This window comes from Trachymyrmex septentrionalis, unplaced genomic scaffold (genome assembly GCF_001594115.1).
Source record: "Trachymyrmex septentrionalis isolate Tsep2-gDNA-1 unplaced genomic scaffold, Tsep1.0 scaffold73, whole genome shotgun sequence".
NCBI lineage: Eukaryota > Metazoa > Arthropoda > Insecta > Hymenoptera > Formicidae > Trachymyrmex > Trachymyrmex septentrionalis.
Genome location: NW_017305916.1, coordinates 199261 through 217582, shown reverse-complemented (window position 1 = coordinate 217582; position 18322 = coordinate 199261). Strand labels below are relative to the sequence as shown.

Below are 18322 nucleotides of genomic sequence, written 5' to 3'. Positions count from 1 at the left end.
AGTAATAAATTAAAATAACCAAAGAAAACTACACGTACGTGATTTTGTAAAAAATATTTAATGCGTAATTTTAAGAAACTCATCAATTTTTATCATAAATGTTGTTATTTCAAATTGTTGTCTATAATTTTTGCCACTGAGTCGCGTGAGCACGTTTAAGATCAAGAAAGAAGATGGCATCGTACTTTTTAATGATTACTGTGTAAACAATCAGATGTCATTTCGAGTTTCCTGCTTTTTACGGCATGAATGCAAACTACCTACTGCAAAATAATCGGATTATGAAACCTGCACTTTTGTTATCAATGCCACATGTCGTTTTGTGTCCTATTTCTGAAGTTTGTAATGTAACCAACGCATTTCAATACGCGACTTTTGCATGCATTGTTTATTACATTCGTTTATTTCTATAGCAAAACACATTGAAGCTTTTTAAATGCAAATCAAATTATTTCTATTTTTCAAATGTCTTTTTTTACGTCATTTGGAGATCAAAAGGCATGATTGAATTTAAAAAAATGTTAAATGAATGTTAAATGTTTTCATGCATGGTGAGAAATAGTAAAAATATAATATCATCATATTATAGTCATATTCTGTTAATTTTCATTTAGTAATCCAACGAAACAGATTTTGTTAATAAATTTGTTGCGTTAAAATCAACAAATAAAAAACTGATAAATCGCAAAAATGGTTAATATATATTGTATACTTAAAGAAAAACATAGTAATAGCGACAACTATTCTACTATACAAGTTTTATACTATGTAAAATTAATATACGTAGAGAATTAAATAAACTATTTCATATTAAATAGTTTATTCCACTATGTATATCAGTTTATACGTAAAATTTGTATAGTTGTCAATTATATAGTTGCTACTATTATGTCATTTTCTCCGAGTATGATACATTAAACTTGCAGTTATTACTGATCAGCAATTTAAATTGTTTCTGTGCGTGACAAAAGACGAAACGAGCATTTAACGTAATCAAGAGACGTTAATTCGAGGCCGTTCTTATCAGCATTACGCAAATTCATGTCGAGCAATGTTGTCATTTTCAGACTTATATATAAGAACTGCCAGGTTCACTGAAAGAATCATACTTGGAATGCAATATAATATTTTTAATGCCTATAATATCATAAATGAGCATAAAATAATATAATAAATAAAATAAAAGAATAGTATAATACATTAGAGAATAAACAAATACGCTAATTCCATTATAATCAAAAATATAAAACTGAATATTAAACGTAATTAAATATTAAAAATCGTGTAAAAATGATGCGTATAAATAAGAATATTTATATCTCAAGTACACATTTTCCATTAAACTGCGATTTTTTTTCTCTCATAACCAAGTGTCAAGAAAATGATGAATTATTAAGAGCGTTTAGACAACTCGAGCACGTAATAATATATCCGCGATGCTAAAGCTAGAGAGAGAAAGAGAGAAACGGAGTAGTGATGAGAAAAGAAGAGACACGACGGAACGTCTAGCCTGGTTGCGACTTGCGATGACGCGCGACTAAACTCTTGCGCGCCGATCGTTGACGCGCAGTTGCGATTCATCGTCCGGTAATGTGAATTCATGCCCGACGGTGTGCGTGCAATTATTGTCATGTCGATATTTACCATTCAACGCGTTAATCCGCCGCAGAGGCGAGGCGAGCCGAGAGGAGGGCAAAGCCGGCTGCGGACGGGCGGGCGACCGCGGGTGTACGTGACGTCACGTCACGTTTTGAGGATTCACCCTAGTGCTGGCACGCGTGGCTTTGCGACGTGGTGATGGCGCATCGAACCCCGTTTTCCCGTTTCTGCGCGTTCGCGCCGATCTCGAGCCGTAAGAATGATCCTCCGCGATGAGACGTCGTCCTGTGCGCGCACGAGATATCGCAGCTGACGAAACGTCACGCGATAGGATCGATGCGCCATCTTAAGAGCCGTCCGGACGGAACGTGGAACAGGAACATCGGATATGGAATCACGGAATGGAACGGCCGCGCGCGCAACCCTGCCAACAGTAAAGGAAGCCGCCTCCCAACCCCGGTGCACCCCGATGCACTCCGACACGACCTTGGCGCATTGCTCGGAACTTAATTAACAATCGGATCGCCTCCTATTTTAATAGCTTCCGCTTCGTCACTCTTAGTTTTATAAACATGCATTTCACATAAATGATAGCTTCAATTTTTTTTTTCTTTTTCTTTTTCCGCTTTTTTAACGATTATTTTCGATTACTGTATTCTAATGATATCTTAAGAAAATGTGCAAAAAGTCAATTAAATGTAACATTAATAAATTATATACATTCAATCTTATACAACATATGAAATCTATTTTTAATAACTTACGACCAGTCACAATCTTATTCATCTATGTATATTGAGACAATCTATTCATATATTTAAGTTCTTATGTTTAAGACCGTCTTAAAGGGATCCTAAAGCCGCCTGTTTTACCGATTAAATCATGTAATTTTTGTATAATAACAAATACTTTTCTCTTTCACCGATTCGAAAATCCTTTTCCAGGATTAAAATATATGCATTAATACGTGTCTGGGAAGTAGAGTCTACGCCTAGAACAATCAAAAATTTCAAAAATAATATATTTTTTATCATTTCTTAGTGAAACATGGCGTTTCAGCTGTCAAGTCGTGACATTTGCTTGAAATAAATGCTTTGCAATCTGTACGTACAAAATAGTGATTCCCAGACACGTAGTTTACACGAATAAATAACGTCGAGTTCTTAGAATTAGATTTAGATGCTTTATCGCGACGAATTTGTTATATGTATGAAAATTGACACAAATATGCGACTGCATGTATCATAGGTTGCGTAAGATATTGATGTGATAATATATATAATAAAAACATGTCGATGCGAGGCGCGACCTCTGGTGATTTCATTGGAGTCCGAGCTTCGCTTTAGGATCCCCTTAAGATACTAATACTTTGCGATAAAAAGACTTTGCGATTGACTTATATCTTAAGACGGTCCCAAATATAAGAATCGAGTTTGAATACCACAGCTGAATCGCGTATTAGCATTTTGAAACAATTAAGATCTTGAAATAAGTTATTATTTTAATGCATATATTTCATATCTTGATTAAATTATTTTCTGTAAAATACAAAATATAAAAAAATATTGAATTGAAGTATAAACAGAAATTTGAATTCTGATGCGAATGGTAGATTTAAAGTAGATTTAAGACAGATGCGATAAAAGGGAAAATGGAATGGTCCCATTAAAGGGAAGCTGCATTTAGAAAGCGATATGACGGTCTGACCTTTCTATAAATAAACCAATTTGACGGTTTATTGCATCGCTGTATTGATGTGAACAATACAATAAATATCTGTCATCGAGCTAGTAGCGCAAAAGCGAATATAGGTAAAAGAATAGAATAGTGTAAATATAAACTTTAGCCAGTTTCAACTGGGATGTCACTATATCTCGCAAATGTCGGATCGCGTCTTTCGAGAAATAAGATACTTCTTCCTTTGGATGACCGATGCGGAATTTGCGTGGCCACTAATATAATGCAAAAAATTAATCCCATTTAATAAAAAAATTTCAGAAATGACGCAACACCTGGCCCAGAGCGGAAACACGTCCATCCCGGCCGAGGGATCTCTCAAGACTAAAATGCGATACTACATTATATCATAATCCTCTAATTATGAGATAAGAATGAGAAGAATAACGTTACGGATTAGCGTATCAAGTCGGGATCAATAATGCCACCTATTGTGCGCGTCGTATCCTGTGCAACGGCAAATGTCGCAAAATTGCCCCCTGTCGCGGAAGCTGAGCGCACGTAAACGCTAAATGTTTGGAAGTGGCGCAAGGAAGTGATGCCTCCCGCTGCATCAATGGGATAACGCACCGTGGAAATTCACGTTTTCACGGCCGACGCTGGTTCTCCTTGAAAGTCGCGCGGATCCGATCGGTCGTTCGAGCGTGTCGAATAATTTCGCGCGCGAAGCGTTACATTTCTTTCGAAGTGCGCTAACACCGATAGTTCGAGGTCGCCACGAGATTGAATTTTCGTACGGTACCTCGCAATACAGGATACGATGAATTCGTTTGTGTGCGTGAGAGGGAAATGCCACGGGGACACTTTTTTTTTTCTTTTTCCCATTAGCTTCGTCGTCAAACGACTTTCCAGTAGGAAAACAAACTCTCCTCGTCAACATTTTTCATATTTAGTTGACTGCTGTTTCTACTAGCTCTTTCTAAAATGGCAAATAAAAAGAGAAATATTACTTGCTAATGAATGTAAACGAAGTTACGAAATGCCTAAAGAATTATGAGAGTCGAGAAAAAAGTGTAGATAATATATATCTTAATTTGCAAAGATTTATATTAATTGTGAAACAAAATTACTTGTGGCAAAATCAAAGGACAGATATAAATATTATTCTGCATTAATGTATCTTCGCGTTAAAATTAACTTTCTGATACTCATACTTTTATATTTTTATTGACATACTATTAGAAGTACCTCAAATTAGGTGAAATCATGTTTTAAAGAGGTACTTAAGATATTCCAGTGGCAAAATAAATGTAAATCAACTTCTTGGCTACGCAAGATACACACACTATAATTAAGATGCCAAGCGACAGGTGTCAAGAAACTCGCACTACATGATTCGCGTGCAAAATGCCATGTAAGAAGTTAATTGTGAGAAGAGATAAAAAGATAGACGGGCATAAATGTATGATACGAGTTCACGAATTTCCCATGACCAGAGAACCGGAAAGGTGAAGCGTAAAGATATGATAATGCTTTGTTAACTGTAAACTTTTGTTAGCTGCACCTCTATTAAGTGCGATATAAAATGTCATTGATGCGAGCAGTCGAGTTTTACCGCTCCTTAATTGACGTAATTGAAATAATTGCGTAATTGAAACAATATGCGTTGATATACAGTGATTAAAATTATAGTAAGTAAGTTTAGTAAGTCCTATTTTCGTAAAAAAAGTATCTTCCATGAAATTATCATCCATTCCGTGAACAAATATTAAATATGAAGATCATTTTTGCATATTTAAAAATAAAAAATAAAATTAACAAAATTCTATTTAATGTTTAAACTTACGTTTAAAGTACATACTAAAAAAAAAAGGGAGTTTTAAAAGGCTAGCAACATGATTATTAATCAATTTGTCATGTATTGTAAAGTTAATCTGTTACTATATTGTCACATAGGTAAATCTAGAAAACATATCTGTCCCCATAAAGCATGTATCGTATAAAGTGCCGTTAAAATTGCTCGACTGTAATCATGTGAGGGTCTCCTCCTCGGCCTTTCATCCTTAACAAGTGATATCCTACATTGTGCTGCGATATCCTTTAACCATTTACCATAGGAAAACACCGTTATCTGTAACATGCACCTCGATTACTTGCGGTTTCTTTATCATATGCGCTTTGAGATCGCTGCTCTCGACGATCCCAATGATCTACGCTTGCTTATGCTCAATCTTCTCCAAGTACTTGCAATAAGCGATCATTTGTTCACGTGGTAACATTAGCAGCATCTTCCGATATCTCGGGCATCTTGCCCTGCAGAAGCGGCAACTTGTTCCCCATAATCGTCGCGATCGCGTATATCCTTGCGATCCAGCATATTATGTAAAGCACACGTTGTTCGTCTGTCGTTCGGATGTCGCTTTAAGACATCCGTGTGATCCAGGACACTTCAAATCCCCACCTCACATGCAGCGTAAGCCGCATATTGATTCAAGGATTAATTAATGAGTTATGTGTGTTCTCTGATGTTTATCTTCACGCGCTAAGATCAAGAATGAAATAATTGCGTAATACTGGACGATTGGATATTAATTTTAATTAATAGGCAGTAATACACTGTTAAATTACGAATAATGATTATGATTAATCAAACTGATTCACACACCATGATACAAATTTTGTAATAAGACTTTGCACTCTTTGTTGATAAAATATCTACTCTTCCTTCTAACTACATTTCTATTTACATTTATAAATTTTTTTTTTTGAGATAATCTTTTTTCCTAGACTTTAATCTTATAATTAGTTCCAATTACGGTATTGTTCGTACATGTTGTTCTAAGAAGGCAGCCACTTTATTTTGTACATATAAACTTATATGTACTTACATATAGGATCTTTCATATTAAACAGATATTATTGTCAAGTGTCAGCTCTATATATATGTATAAAAAATAATTAATACTTTGATTTTTTTTGTTTTTTTATATAAAGTCAAAAGCCGTCTCCTCTTCATTTTTGTCCGTATCATTAATTAAACCATAATAGCAGGAGAAGGAAAAGCCTAATATTATGAAACATATATCTTTTATGTATAAAAACTTCAACTTGGATATAACACAATTTTTTTAATGTATCAAGAAACCTGGTAACATCTCGAACCATTTTATCGATAAGTACATCGATAATGTATATCTTGTCGTGAGCGAAACGCTACAACGTATCCTTGAGAGAAATAAGAACGCTTTTCTTATTAAATAAATTGTTGTTTTTTTTATGTACGCGTCATCGGAAGATGCGGATATTGAGGATATGTACGGTAAGAAATCAACAGAAATCGTATTCCACTATACATTGTCAAGACTAGAACTCTATAGTTCATATGTTACGTACACTACATAAATTTTCTTCAGTTACTGACAGTGCATATCAAAACACAGACAGAGATTCGGATATACTAAAATTCTTCAATAAAAAAATGTGTAATATATCGTGATATACGACGAGCATTAAAACTGCAATAAATCACTGAGAAAAATTTCTGATTGAAAATGAAAGAACCCCAAAAAGATACTGATCACATCAATCAAAATTCTGGTTACTTCAAATAGAATTATAATATTGTAGATTCAACCAGATTCTGATTTGTTCTTCTTCAACCAGATTCTCTTCCCAGTGATAGATTAGTTATATAATCCGAATTAGCATTTACCTCTATTCAACAGCAGAGTCCGAATAACCCTTATGTAGATCTTGCCGTGTTTGGTTCGCGCCACGTGGAAGAGGAAGTCCGAGAGATTACCATCGCCCTCGTGAATATCCGTCCTCTCGGCGAGGACTTCTCGGAGCGTCGCGACGCGTTCCTCCGGCGTGCTCTCGTCGGGTCGACCGAGTCTCCTCTCGAGATACTCGACCACCCCAATGTCCTCCCAGAATTGTGGCAGATTAGAATTTGCATTCTCTCGCAACGAAGTGTTCAATATCGTCCGTGTGCTACCGGAATCAACGAGATCGCTTCCACTTGCACCGAGACCGGCGTACGAAACGTCCAACGCGAGACTATCGAAAGTGTGAGTGATAATAGAACTGACATTTCTTCCTCTCGAAGTCGACGGGACAGCTTCATCTTGCTGATAAATAGGCGAATGTAGAGGACTCGGGGATGCGTCGCTGTTCGCGCGAAGGGGAGTCGAGCTGTTCATGACCTTGACATGATCCTGCCCACGAAAGTTGGGTATTGCAAGCTCTCTTGAATAGCAAGCTCAATACGAAATGGAAGTTTTCTCAATTAATCTTTCAATCTTGCCATCTCGATCACTTTTGTCATTCCATTAATCTTTTTAATATCGTCTCATGACTCTCTCATGACATATTATTCGATATATTATATATTTATGTCCAAAAAGTATAATCGCTGATACACTTTCTTTAATCGTCGTTTTTTAATTAGTTTCGTATTTTACACTACTGTTTATAACCAGATTCTTTTTCTGGACAATGTCGAAAGTTAATTAATAATTTAGCATGCGTTCGTGTGATAATAAAATTTTTTATATTTCCGAGAATTTTTCACTTATTGTTCGATATTTATTATCGTATCCACAAGTAGGTATTATTATTATTATTATTATATCGAGTTTTAATCTCTCAAACAGTTTTAATCTCTCAATGACACATAAAAACTTATTCTGGAATTCACACAAATATATATACGTATAACATAAATTGCACTTTCCTCATAACTATTGCACTTTTTAACCGTTGGTGCTGGCGGTTGCTTAACTCGATCGCGAATCAGGAAATGCAATGATTTATGGCATGTCAGTTGTTTTTCTTTCCGGGAATCAAAAATTAAAAGAAATACGTTCTAAATTCCGCAATGATAGTTTTAAAAAACCGGAATATTCTACACAAAAATATAAAGGAAAGAGTAAGAATTAATTTTTAAATATGTATAAATAAATCGACATTGTTAAAATATTTAAGATATTTAGAAAATAACGTAAATCTTATTCAAAAATCCAAAGGACATAAAGGACAAATAAGAGACACACGCAATTAGTAAAGCGCAAATTAAATCATATATTCCAAATTTAATTTTGTACTCCACTAACTACAGTTGACTCTCATTTGCCTTTCATGTTTTCTTTTAAATGTTTGAATATCAAGAGTCCTGTATAATTATTATATATATGTATTTTATGTATCTTTTAAATTTTATTAAACAGATTTTATCAATAAGATAATATGGTAAATGTGAAATTCTTTATCGTATATAATTTCTTTATTTTATTATTTTAAATAAAATATTTCTTCGGAAACTTTAAGATACCATATTTAATGTTTGAGATACGTGACACCGTAATGCGATAAGACGAAATGTTTGCTTAATTTATGAGGATTAATCAGAACGGATTAGAAATTCGCTCAATAAGCAATACGAGCAATTAATAGTTATTTACAAATCTGATATATGGTCGGAAGTTGGTCATGATAAGACGAATAAGCTTAATAGCGAAAGCCCTCTTCTCAAAGGACAGTAATAAAGGCATCAATTCATGAATTAAGAATGTCCATAATTCAATTTGTACAACAAAATCAAACTTAATTTATTAAATAATACATTGCTGATTATGTTATGCGAGCGGTATAGTTTGCAGCGTTACTGATATCGTCTATCGAAATAGGTAAGAAAGAAAAGTTCTCTTGACTGCACTGTGACGAACGTAAAACGAAGCAAACCCGAGTTTATCGAATCGGAGCATCGTACTGTAGATAATCGGAGTTATCTCGAGTCACTGATTGAAAGTTGTACGCGGAATCAAGGTCTATGCATGTCGGAAAACACTTATTCGGGTTATTCTAATAGTCTCCAAGCTCTGAGGAATCTTTTTGACAATCGATTATTTCGGTATATTTAACTCAAAGCATACGAGCGTGCATATGGCACGTTAAAGATATTTTTAAAACATTCTTTATTTTCATTTAAATTTAAATCATTTTACTCCGATTATGTACTCTACTTTCAGTTAAGGACTGTGTCTTATAAAACCGACAAATAATTGATGTGCAGTTTGCTTGAACTAGAAATTCACACACAAATATTGTTAAACATCAAAACCCTGCGGAAAGGACGATCTTACTAAAGTATTTAAAAATTTAGCTGGCAACAGATCTGAAAATAATTTTGTTGAACCATTCAAATAATTATGTAAGATGCTCAAACTGGTTATTAGAATGTCAAAACTTTCTGCAGCGTTGCTCGTCATAGCTTTAGGTTCCGACGTAATTATTTTGACGGTCTAATAAAATTATTTTCAGATCTGTATCTAACTAATTTTTTAGATACTTCGATAAAATCGTTCTTTCGACCGTTTGACCGAGTATGATCTTCTTCGCTTATTTGTATTAAATTATTTTCCGTTACTAAAGAAAATTCTTGCTCTGTTTCTACATCAAATGTAAAGTAGCCGCCAATCTTATAACCGAGATAATTTATGTTTTTCTAAAAACATCAAATAATTACATGACATAAAATAATTCGCAATTGGAAAGATCTCGTTAATATTCGTGAAAGTAAAGAGGTTCCGGGCATTAGCGACCGAACGGATGTACTTAAAAACTACAATTGCAAAGAGAAATAAGCATTATATATTCGACCGAGTGTACTCGGTAATGAATGATATCGGGCGATCTCCTTTTGCAATAATTTTCGGCTTGGAAGATCGATCGCCCTAAATCGACAAGATCGTCTCGTTTCGGCGCTTTCGCCGCTCGAAGGCGTTAGTTTTCGATGATAAATTTGTTTCCGAAACGATTTCACTGCGCGACGCACGAATTCGTGAACAGAAAGAAAGCACGAAGGGAAGGATACGAACGAATCCGCTTTCAAGGCGAATGCTGCACTGAACGAAATTATATGCAAACAAGGTGTGTACGCGACTAAAGTAAAAGTAACAGTGTAAAAAAGTTATTGCCAGGTTAAAACTTTATCTCAGATAAACTTCATGCATTTCCATGCTATCGTCATAGATGAACGAACTGATTATTGCAAATGATATGCTATTGATTAACGCTAATGATCGTTATCGTCATATTCCATTGCGCATATTGGAAAAAGAATCAAGTTGGAATTGTGATTGAAAATAAACAAATTAAAATTTTCTAATTGAATAGAATTTATAAATTCTAGTTAAGATAACCAGAATTCTAGTTGATATCAAAATCTTCCAGTTTGTTTATTTTCAACCAGAAATTTTTCTTAATGCAATAATTAGCCGAGTAATAATTTACGTAGAAAGTTAAAAAAATGCGAAGGACGAAATCAACGACCGTTCTAACCGATATATAAAATATATTCATGCACGGAGAAAATTTATTCTCCACGTACTTAGTAAAAGTATGTCTATGAACGATAGGTCAACGGTATAGTTCAACAGCATTCTAAAGATAGTTTTGAATGATGTAGTCTTGACAATACTCTAGATACAACGTGAAAAAACTGATAGATTGAACAACTGTTTATACAGGCATTAAAGTGGAGCACCGAGAAGTTATAAAAGAATAATTGCAAAGATATAATATATGTGGGGACGTGAACAAAGAACGCACAGCTGGTGATTTTTATCGCATTCCGCATAGGTTTATCATGCACGACAAAATTTTCAAGATGCAGATCATAAATCGTGAACGATTAAATTGTCGATAATGATCTCTTACATTAAAAAATAAACTGTAAACAACGATAAGTGCAGGATATTAAGCGACAAAAATTCTCTAACAAAAACGTACAAAGTAAAAATTAAAAAAAAAGTAGAACATTTCTCGATACATCGCACAATTTTCTGATAAACAGTGCAGATAAAAAAAATTACAATTATATCGATTACAAGAGAAACAATAATAGAGATTATACAACTGTAACGATTTTTTGCGCATCAAATTATTTCTCAAAAATATTTCGTTTATTTTTTTTATTTGATCTAATCTAGTAGATTAAATATTAATCATGCAATTTTCAGAATTTGAAAGAGTTTTATGAGGATCTATAAAATACTGAATATAATCGTGTACTGACTCGACTTAAAGAACAGCAAAACATTGTGTTCATAGCTCGATATAAATCCGAAAAATCAATAAGAGACTTAAAAGACAATTGACACTAAATAAATTTAAAAGAGCAAACGCAAACATTAATAAATATTTATATGTCATAATTTAGGAGATGTACTTTTTGGTTCGAGTACTCTTTTTTGAGATTTACAACGAATAGCATATAATACCGTCTCTCCAGTACGCGTGACAATGGTGGTAATACAAACGTAAATACACAGATCTTATGACTGACGATTGTTAGTACAAGTAGCATTACTTCATGACGTGACATTATATCTGGAAAGAAAATATATTCGACACACTTGCATCAAGGTTTGTTATTCGATTTATTATTCTACGTTCACTAAATAGCGCTAAAATATTATTTCAACAATCCTAAAGCAACAATTCCAACTTTCAGACTACAATCATTATCATTATTCATATCCGCGGATTGATACATAAAATTTAAAAATAAATACAAATGCGTTATTTTTATTAATTTAACATCGTATCTTGAAGAAAATTATATTCGTTGAAGTTTTATCAATTTTAACGCAACTCCTATTTTTAGAATATATTCATATTTACACTCGTGGGGTTTGACACTTGAGATAAACATTTAAAAGTAAATAGAAAATTGTTATTTGAAATGATTTTAATACAATTTTAATTTTCAGCATATTTATAAAGATTAATACTCGAAATTAAAGTTTGAAAGTAAATACGAGAAAAGATAAAAGTATTTAGCTATTTGTATACAAATGTATCGAATATGTATCTTTGTAAATAGTAGAGACTGTATTTAATTATGTTTTATTTTTTTGGATTCAAATTAAATTGGAAAGAAAATAAATTAAAAATTGATCGGAATCGAAGATATCCGGAGCTTCCGACCGGTTTGCGGTCACTTGTACTTCCGTTTGTGCAGTATCGAACGCGAATGGTATCGATATTAATCGCGAATTGATGTGCAACGTTAATTATGCAGTGCAACCGGCAAGAAGCGGCGAGAAAAAAAATAATTTCTTGCGTAACGGTATAAAAATACTTAATTTTTCGCTGTGATCGCTGATGCGAGAGGAATGCTATTTAACATCTAACGGCTGCTTTGCGCGAGTGGATCAATTGTGTTCTATGAATAACCACCATTGTATAGAAAAAAAGTAAAAAACAATCGGAAATCGCGTCTCTGCGCACGAATTCGACGCAACTCCCTCGGAAGAGACAAGTACAGTGGGGTAGAGGGTAGAGTTAAGTCATCCCCCGAGACTTTCAAGGCCGCGAGGGAAAGACGGGACAGAAATAGTGCTTACTTCACGGAGAACTGCATCGCCCGAAACTGTCCGAGTGAAAGATCGTCTCCTCCCTTTCGTATTTTCAGAGTCGACCGCAAAGGTCATTATCCGGCAATCTGTGACTCGTCCCATGCAGAAATAGGTATAATTTATGTAGATTTTTAAAAATGAAGAACAATTATTATCAATCATCTGGAAACTTTTTTCAGGAAATTTTTAGTCAACGTCTCATAAGATAAAATAATAAATACATGTACTTGTTTAACTGAAACCACTTTTCTTACATGAATAGTGTGAGATCCTTTATAGTATCACTTCTTAAATAAAAAGTAAGAAATCGTGTTCTGTGTAAAACAATTTGTTGATAATTATTTTCAGTGAATGGTGACATTCATATACATATATGAATCATATAGATTAATTTTAATCTTGGTTTAATTAACTCTTTATTATACTTTTCTAATTATTAAAACTAGAAAAAGACAAGAAGGAAATTAAATCAAGATTAAAGTTAATTTATATTATATATAATAGAAACGGGCAATTCCATCATACAAAGGTAAAACCTCAAATCAATTACATTGTAAAAATCTGTAAAAATTTAGAGAACGTATATAAAGCGGCTTATTAATCATTCACCAATTATTCAATCGTCAATACGCGACAATGATATTCTCGTTTCCCTTTCTAGCGCACGATCAACACAGCAATCGGGTCTCGTGACATTTTTTCTACCTCACACTGTTCATTATCGCGAATAATCCGGTGCGAGAGCGATAATTTGTTTTCGAGACACGTACGGGATGCAACGTAGGTGAGAAGAGCGCGGATTCGATCCGTTCACGGCCAACTTCCTGCTGCTTCTGCAGCGACCTAACCTAGGCGTGCCGGGTATATGCAATCGAGTTATGCTCCGAACCGGGAGCTCCAACTGTCGTTTGTACAGAGATAACTGTCGCAGTGACAACGGTACTCGAGCAAAGGTCGCTGGAGACGCGACTCATCTCGCTAAGGAGGGACGTTCCCTCATCGCGGAGAAAAATCTTGCAGAATCCGGACACGGGCGGCGACTGCCAGCTCGGTCCTGGCGCATGCCCGACGTTGTAGTTACGTACCGTGGAGCGGAAGAAGCGGTACTTTTTGTCGCGTCTTTCGTGTAGACGAAAGCTAAACGGGCTGCCGCCGCGCGCTTAACCTCACGAAAGCGGGCGTGAACGCGTGGCGCGAATAAGCGACAAGCACGCGGCGGACAACATGACACGAAACGAGACGAAACGAACGTCGCGGCTGCACGAGCGTGACTGAACTGAGCCGCACATCGTGGAGCGAACCGCGCGAAACAGCCGACCCGCCGACCGACACCGACCGGCGAGCGTTCGTTTTGAAGTTGGCTCCGCAACGCGATTGGTCGAACGATCGAATCGCTTCTACCCGCGCGAGTGCGTTGAACGCACTGCGCCGGAAGGACAGCGAGCGAGTGAGCGAGCGAGGAAAGTGCGATAACGAGGAAGTTGCTCTCGTTGACGGGCCGATGCGACAATTTTCGATAAACTAAGCGATAAACGCTTGTCGACGTCATGTTCGGGATGTGCACTCAGAGCGCACTGTGCGTTGATATGAATATTAGAAATATGAAATTTAACACTGCGGTTTTCTGCTGAGTTAAGTCAGTTAAAATAGAGATTGAGATTGAGATTGAATTGACCTAAAATAGCAAAAATTGAGATTGAGATTGAATTTGATCTAAAAAAAGCAAAATTCACTAAACATGATATTGGTTTTTTTTGTTCTGGGTAAGTTATTTTCAATTTCAATCTCAATCTCTAGTCTGATACAAATAACTTGTGCTCGTTTCTATTAATGTGGATTAACTTTAATCTCGGTTCAACTTACTCTTCATCTTTTTCTTATTCTTAAAACTAGAAGAAGATAAAGAGTTAACCGAGATTAAAGTTGAACTGCATTGATAGAAACGGGCATTAATGATACATAAGAAAACGTAAGTCTCGACGTAAGCAATAAAACGCAAGCAGTAAGCAAATCAATTTTTTATTTGCTCGTGTTTTATTGTTTTACGTTCTTGATTGTGATTAGCCCATTTGCTTATTATTTACGGTTTACTATTTATGTTTTTCTATTATTAATTTTTAGACTCGTAATGTATTACGATGGTCTATAATGAGTGTATAATTTTTCAAACATTCGAATCTCTACATAACTATAATATTAGTTTACAGCAAAACATTATTTTAAACATACACATGTTTTTTTTATAGATCTTTGGATGCTGAAAACAATACTCCCAACCAAATTTCACCAACATTGGATTTCAGAAATAATTGAGGTTTAATGTGCACAAAATGGCTTTTTTCCTCTGGAATGTATACATGTATTAAACATACGAGTAAATATGTGCGCAATGCAGGGAAAACGGCAAATTAACGTGACGTGAAGTTACGTGACGTGACGTGAGAAGAATTAGATCAAGGATATCGTGTTGTTGCAATGACCATTTAACAGTATATCGTCTTTAACTTTATGAACGGATTAATCTGGTCACCCTCGAGATGCCTAATATTTATTTTCAAAATATTTTATACATTATCAAGATCATTTTTATTTACACATATTTAGATATTCTATTCTAACAAGCAGTATCTCCCTTCCGTGTATTTATTTTGAAACATTACATTTTTTTTTAGTATTATACATGTATATTATGTATATATATATATATATATATATATATATATATATACACATATTATATATGTTATTTTTTATTTATGTATATTTATAGATATTTTAACCAACATTTTCTTGGCATTCTCCTTTCAGAAATAACAATGTACTGTTTACTATTTTCAACTGTAAACAATTATGTAAACTGTTGTTTATACAACAAAATGAACTTATTTCAGACGTCCTAGTCAAGATTGATTTGTTTTGTAATAGGCGATAATTCTTTGATATTTCATGGCTAGTAAAAGGATTGAGAATCATTTCGTCAAATTGTCTGATCATCGAGGGTAAACAAGCAAATATGAAACGCTAGTAAATCGTCCGGCATTTTCAAGATACCTACTGCGAGAGCACTTAGAAGATATTCCTTGAGAAAGCAATGCTCTTTGTGGGATGATCAACAGACAGCTACGATTCTTAAAGTGCGAAATGGCATTTGCAATTCTTGTTCGTGAGATATCGTTTCTATTTGTTGTTCAATATGAACTGGTGAAAGTTAATATTTTGCGTTTTATTTTATATCTAAATATTTCATATGAAATTTTCCTAAATAGATCTTGCAACCTAATAGATTTGCGTAAACAATTTGTTAAATTTTTAGATTAAATTTTCTGAAACTTTGCATATAGTTATATTTTATAATTAATATTTTATGATACTTGAGAAATATTGTGTAATGCAATCAATGATTCATATAAAGTTTTACGACAATCTCTGGAATATAAATCTTTTTTGTATTAGAAATAAAACGTGGAAGCAAAAGAATATCCGAATCGGTTCTCTATTTCCATTTAAAAATTCAGTTTTATAAAATGATATTTTGTCTTTCATGCGATCTAATAAAGATCCCCTGTTTCTATAAAGAAAATATAATAAAGAACCCAAAATCGATTTTCTCCTATTATTGAAAAAAATACTATGTAAAAGTCATAAAATATTTTCACGGTTAAGGCGCAAATAATTGAATAAAATCATTAACCGTAACAAATGTACAAACGTTTTCTTATATCTTCGATGTCGCGGGATCGCAAAGTTTATTTGATTTCTTCGTTTCTTATTCAGTCGATGAGAAAAGCAGCGTCTCGAATCGCTCAAAGAGATAACAGAAAAGATAGAACAGCGCAATTGAACGACAAACTAGTGAACACTTTCTACATCGGGTGCGATGAAAGGTTGAATGGAGAAATCATGAGCGACGCCAGAAAACAAGAATGAGGGAATCGCCGTGAGAACCGAAAAAAAGGAGGAACTTGGTGTATCATTCTTTCTGGTCCGGTGAAACTTCACCGTTTTGCATGGTTCAAGGAAAAGGTGAAGAGACAACACAAGATAAAACTGAGAAAAGTGGAGCGGTTAGAGAGGATGCATCCTATGCGTTACGGATAACAATGCGATCTCGAGCGCGTCCCACCCGCGTGACTGTGAGAGGATTCTCATTATTACTTCTCGGACGCAATACGGAAAACGGTGATTAGTTGTGCAAATGGACAAACGGAGCAGCCTCTGGCAGTAACATAACTATGTCCGATATGGAAATAAGAGAGAAAGATAGGAATTCAAATTATGACATAAGATCATTCGAAGATATACGAAGAGACTTCTCGCAACGATAAAACGCGAATACTATGAATAGAATATTGTTTCCGCAGTCATTAACTTTGAGAATTAATCTAGAGAATATATTCACTGTTAATAGTCTCTTAATTAACTTCAATAGATTAATTATACAGTTGAAATCTGTTAGAGAAATAGTCGAATAAATAATACTTTATTTATCTTATTTATGAAATCTTTGCATAAACGAATCATATATATAAACAATTTCATATAAACAATTAATAGATAATTAATGGGTAAATTATTGGAAGGAAATATGCTTATTAAAATTAATAAAAACGTTTAATAAAATTTATAAATATTATAATTTATTCTACAATCGTTTGCATAAGCAACGTGCAGACGATTATTTCCTTCGATTATACAGATAGAAGAGTTCAGGCATGTTTTTGTGTTTCCTTTTTCTATTAATTGGTATATTGTTACTTCGTGAACATTTATTTTAAAGTAGTCCGCGTGATTAAACGCACATTTGCCATAAATATGTGCGTAGGCATAATTACCTTTGCAAAACAATGAAGAAACTCATTTATTATACAAGAGAACGAACATAATTCACTATAAAATCTGTAACACGTCGTACTCTGTTACTTTGTACATGTGTGCTCTTACGTGTCCAATTAATATTGTGTTCTTTTACGATTCAAGAAATCTAAATTATGGTAGCAAAGTGTGCGTTCAACATGTCGATGAAAGGACATTAATTATATGGAAAATTGGGTCCCGGTAAAATGAGTTGATTTTCACATATGTTGTAGCTTATAATGTGAACAAAAATGTTACATATAATATACACATAATTCAAATAATGGATAATTCTTGTAGTGTATCAAAAGTGTAAAACTTGTATTCACCTTTGATACACATCATAAATATCCATTATTTGAGCCATATGTACATAACATTTTTGTATATAACATTTTTTTTCACCGCATTATAAGCTACAGCATGTGTGAAAACTAACTCTTTCACCGGAACCTAATTGTCTATATAATTAGTTTCGGAGTCCTTTGATAAAATACGTGCAAGCGAGATGGAGTGACGAAAAGCTCGACGATGGAAATAGCAGTAGAGAGAAAGAGAGAGAGAACAGAATACTTTCATGTACCAATTATTAAATAGACTGGTACATCTTGGATGCATTTCTCACCCATATTCGTCGATAATCATAAAAACGGTCGACCTGACTGTGCATAAATATCTTCCGTAAGGATCTGAAATATTCCATATAAGTCAACGACGTTTCTTACTTGCATTTAGTGGTTCAGATTTTGCGTTATATATCCTAATCTTAG

General features: G+C 34.2%; 1 protein-coding gene across 3 annotated transcripts in view; it reads right to left on the bottom strand.

Annotated features, from left to right (window-relative positions):
* Positions 1 to 18322, bottom strand: part of LOC108753898 (trafficking kinesin-binding protein milt) — a 46209-nt gene that overhangs the window by 12838 nt on the left and 15049 nt on the right. Inside the window, exon 1 of one of the 3 annotated variants that reach the window (XM_018495863.1) lies at positions 6989 to 7727. The exons of the other annotated variants lie outside the window; for them this stretch is intronic. Within the exon in view, the coding sequence (XP_018351365.1) occupies positions 6989 to 7478 (490 nt within the window). The 5' untranslated portion in view covers positions 7479 to 7727. Of the gene's footprint in view, positions 1 to 6988; positions 7728 to 18322 lie in introns of those variants that run through there. 3 annotated transcript variants of the gene reach the window in all.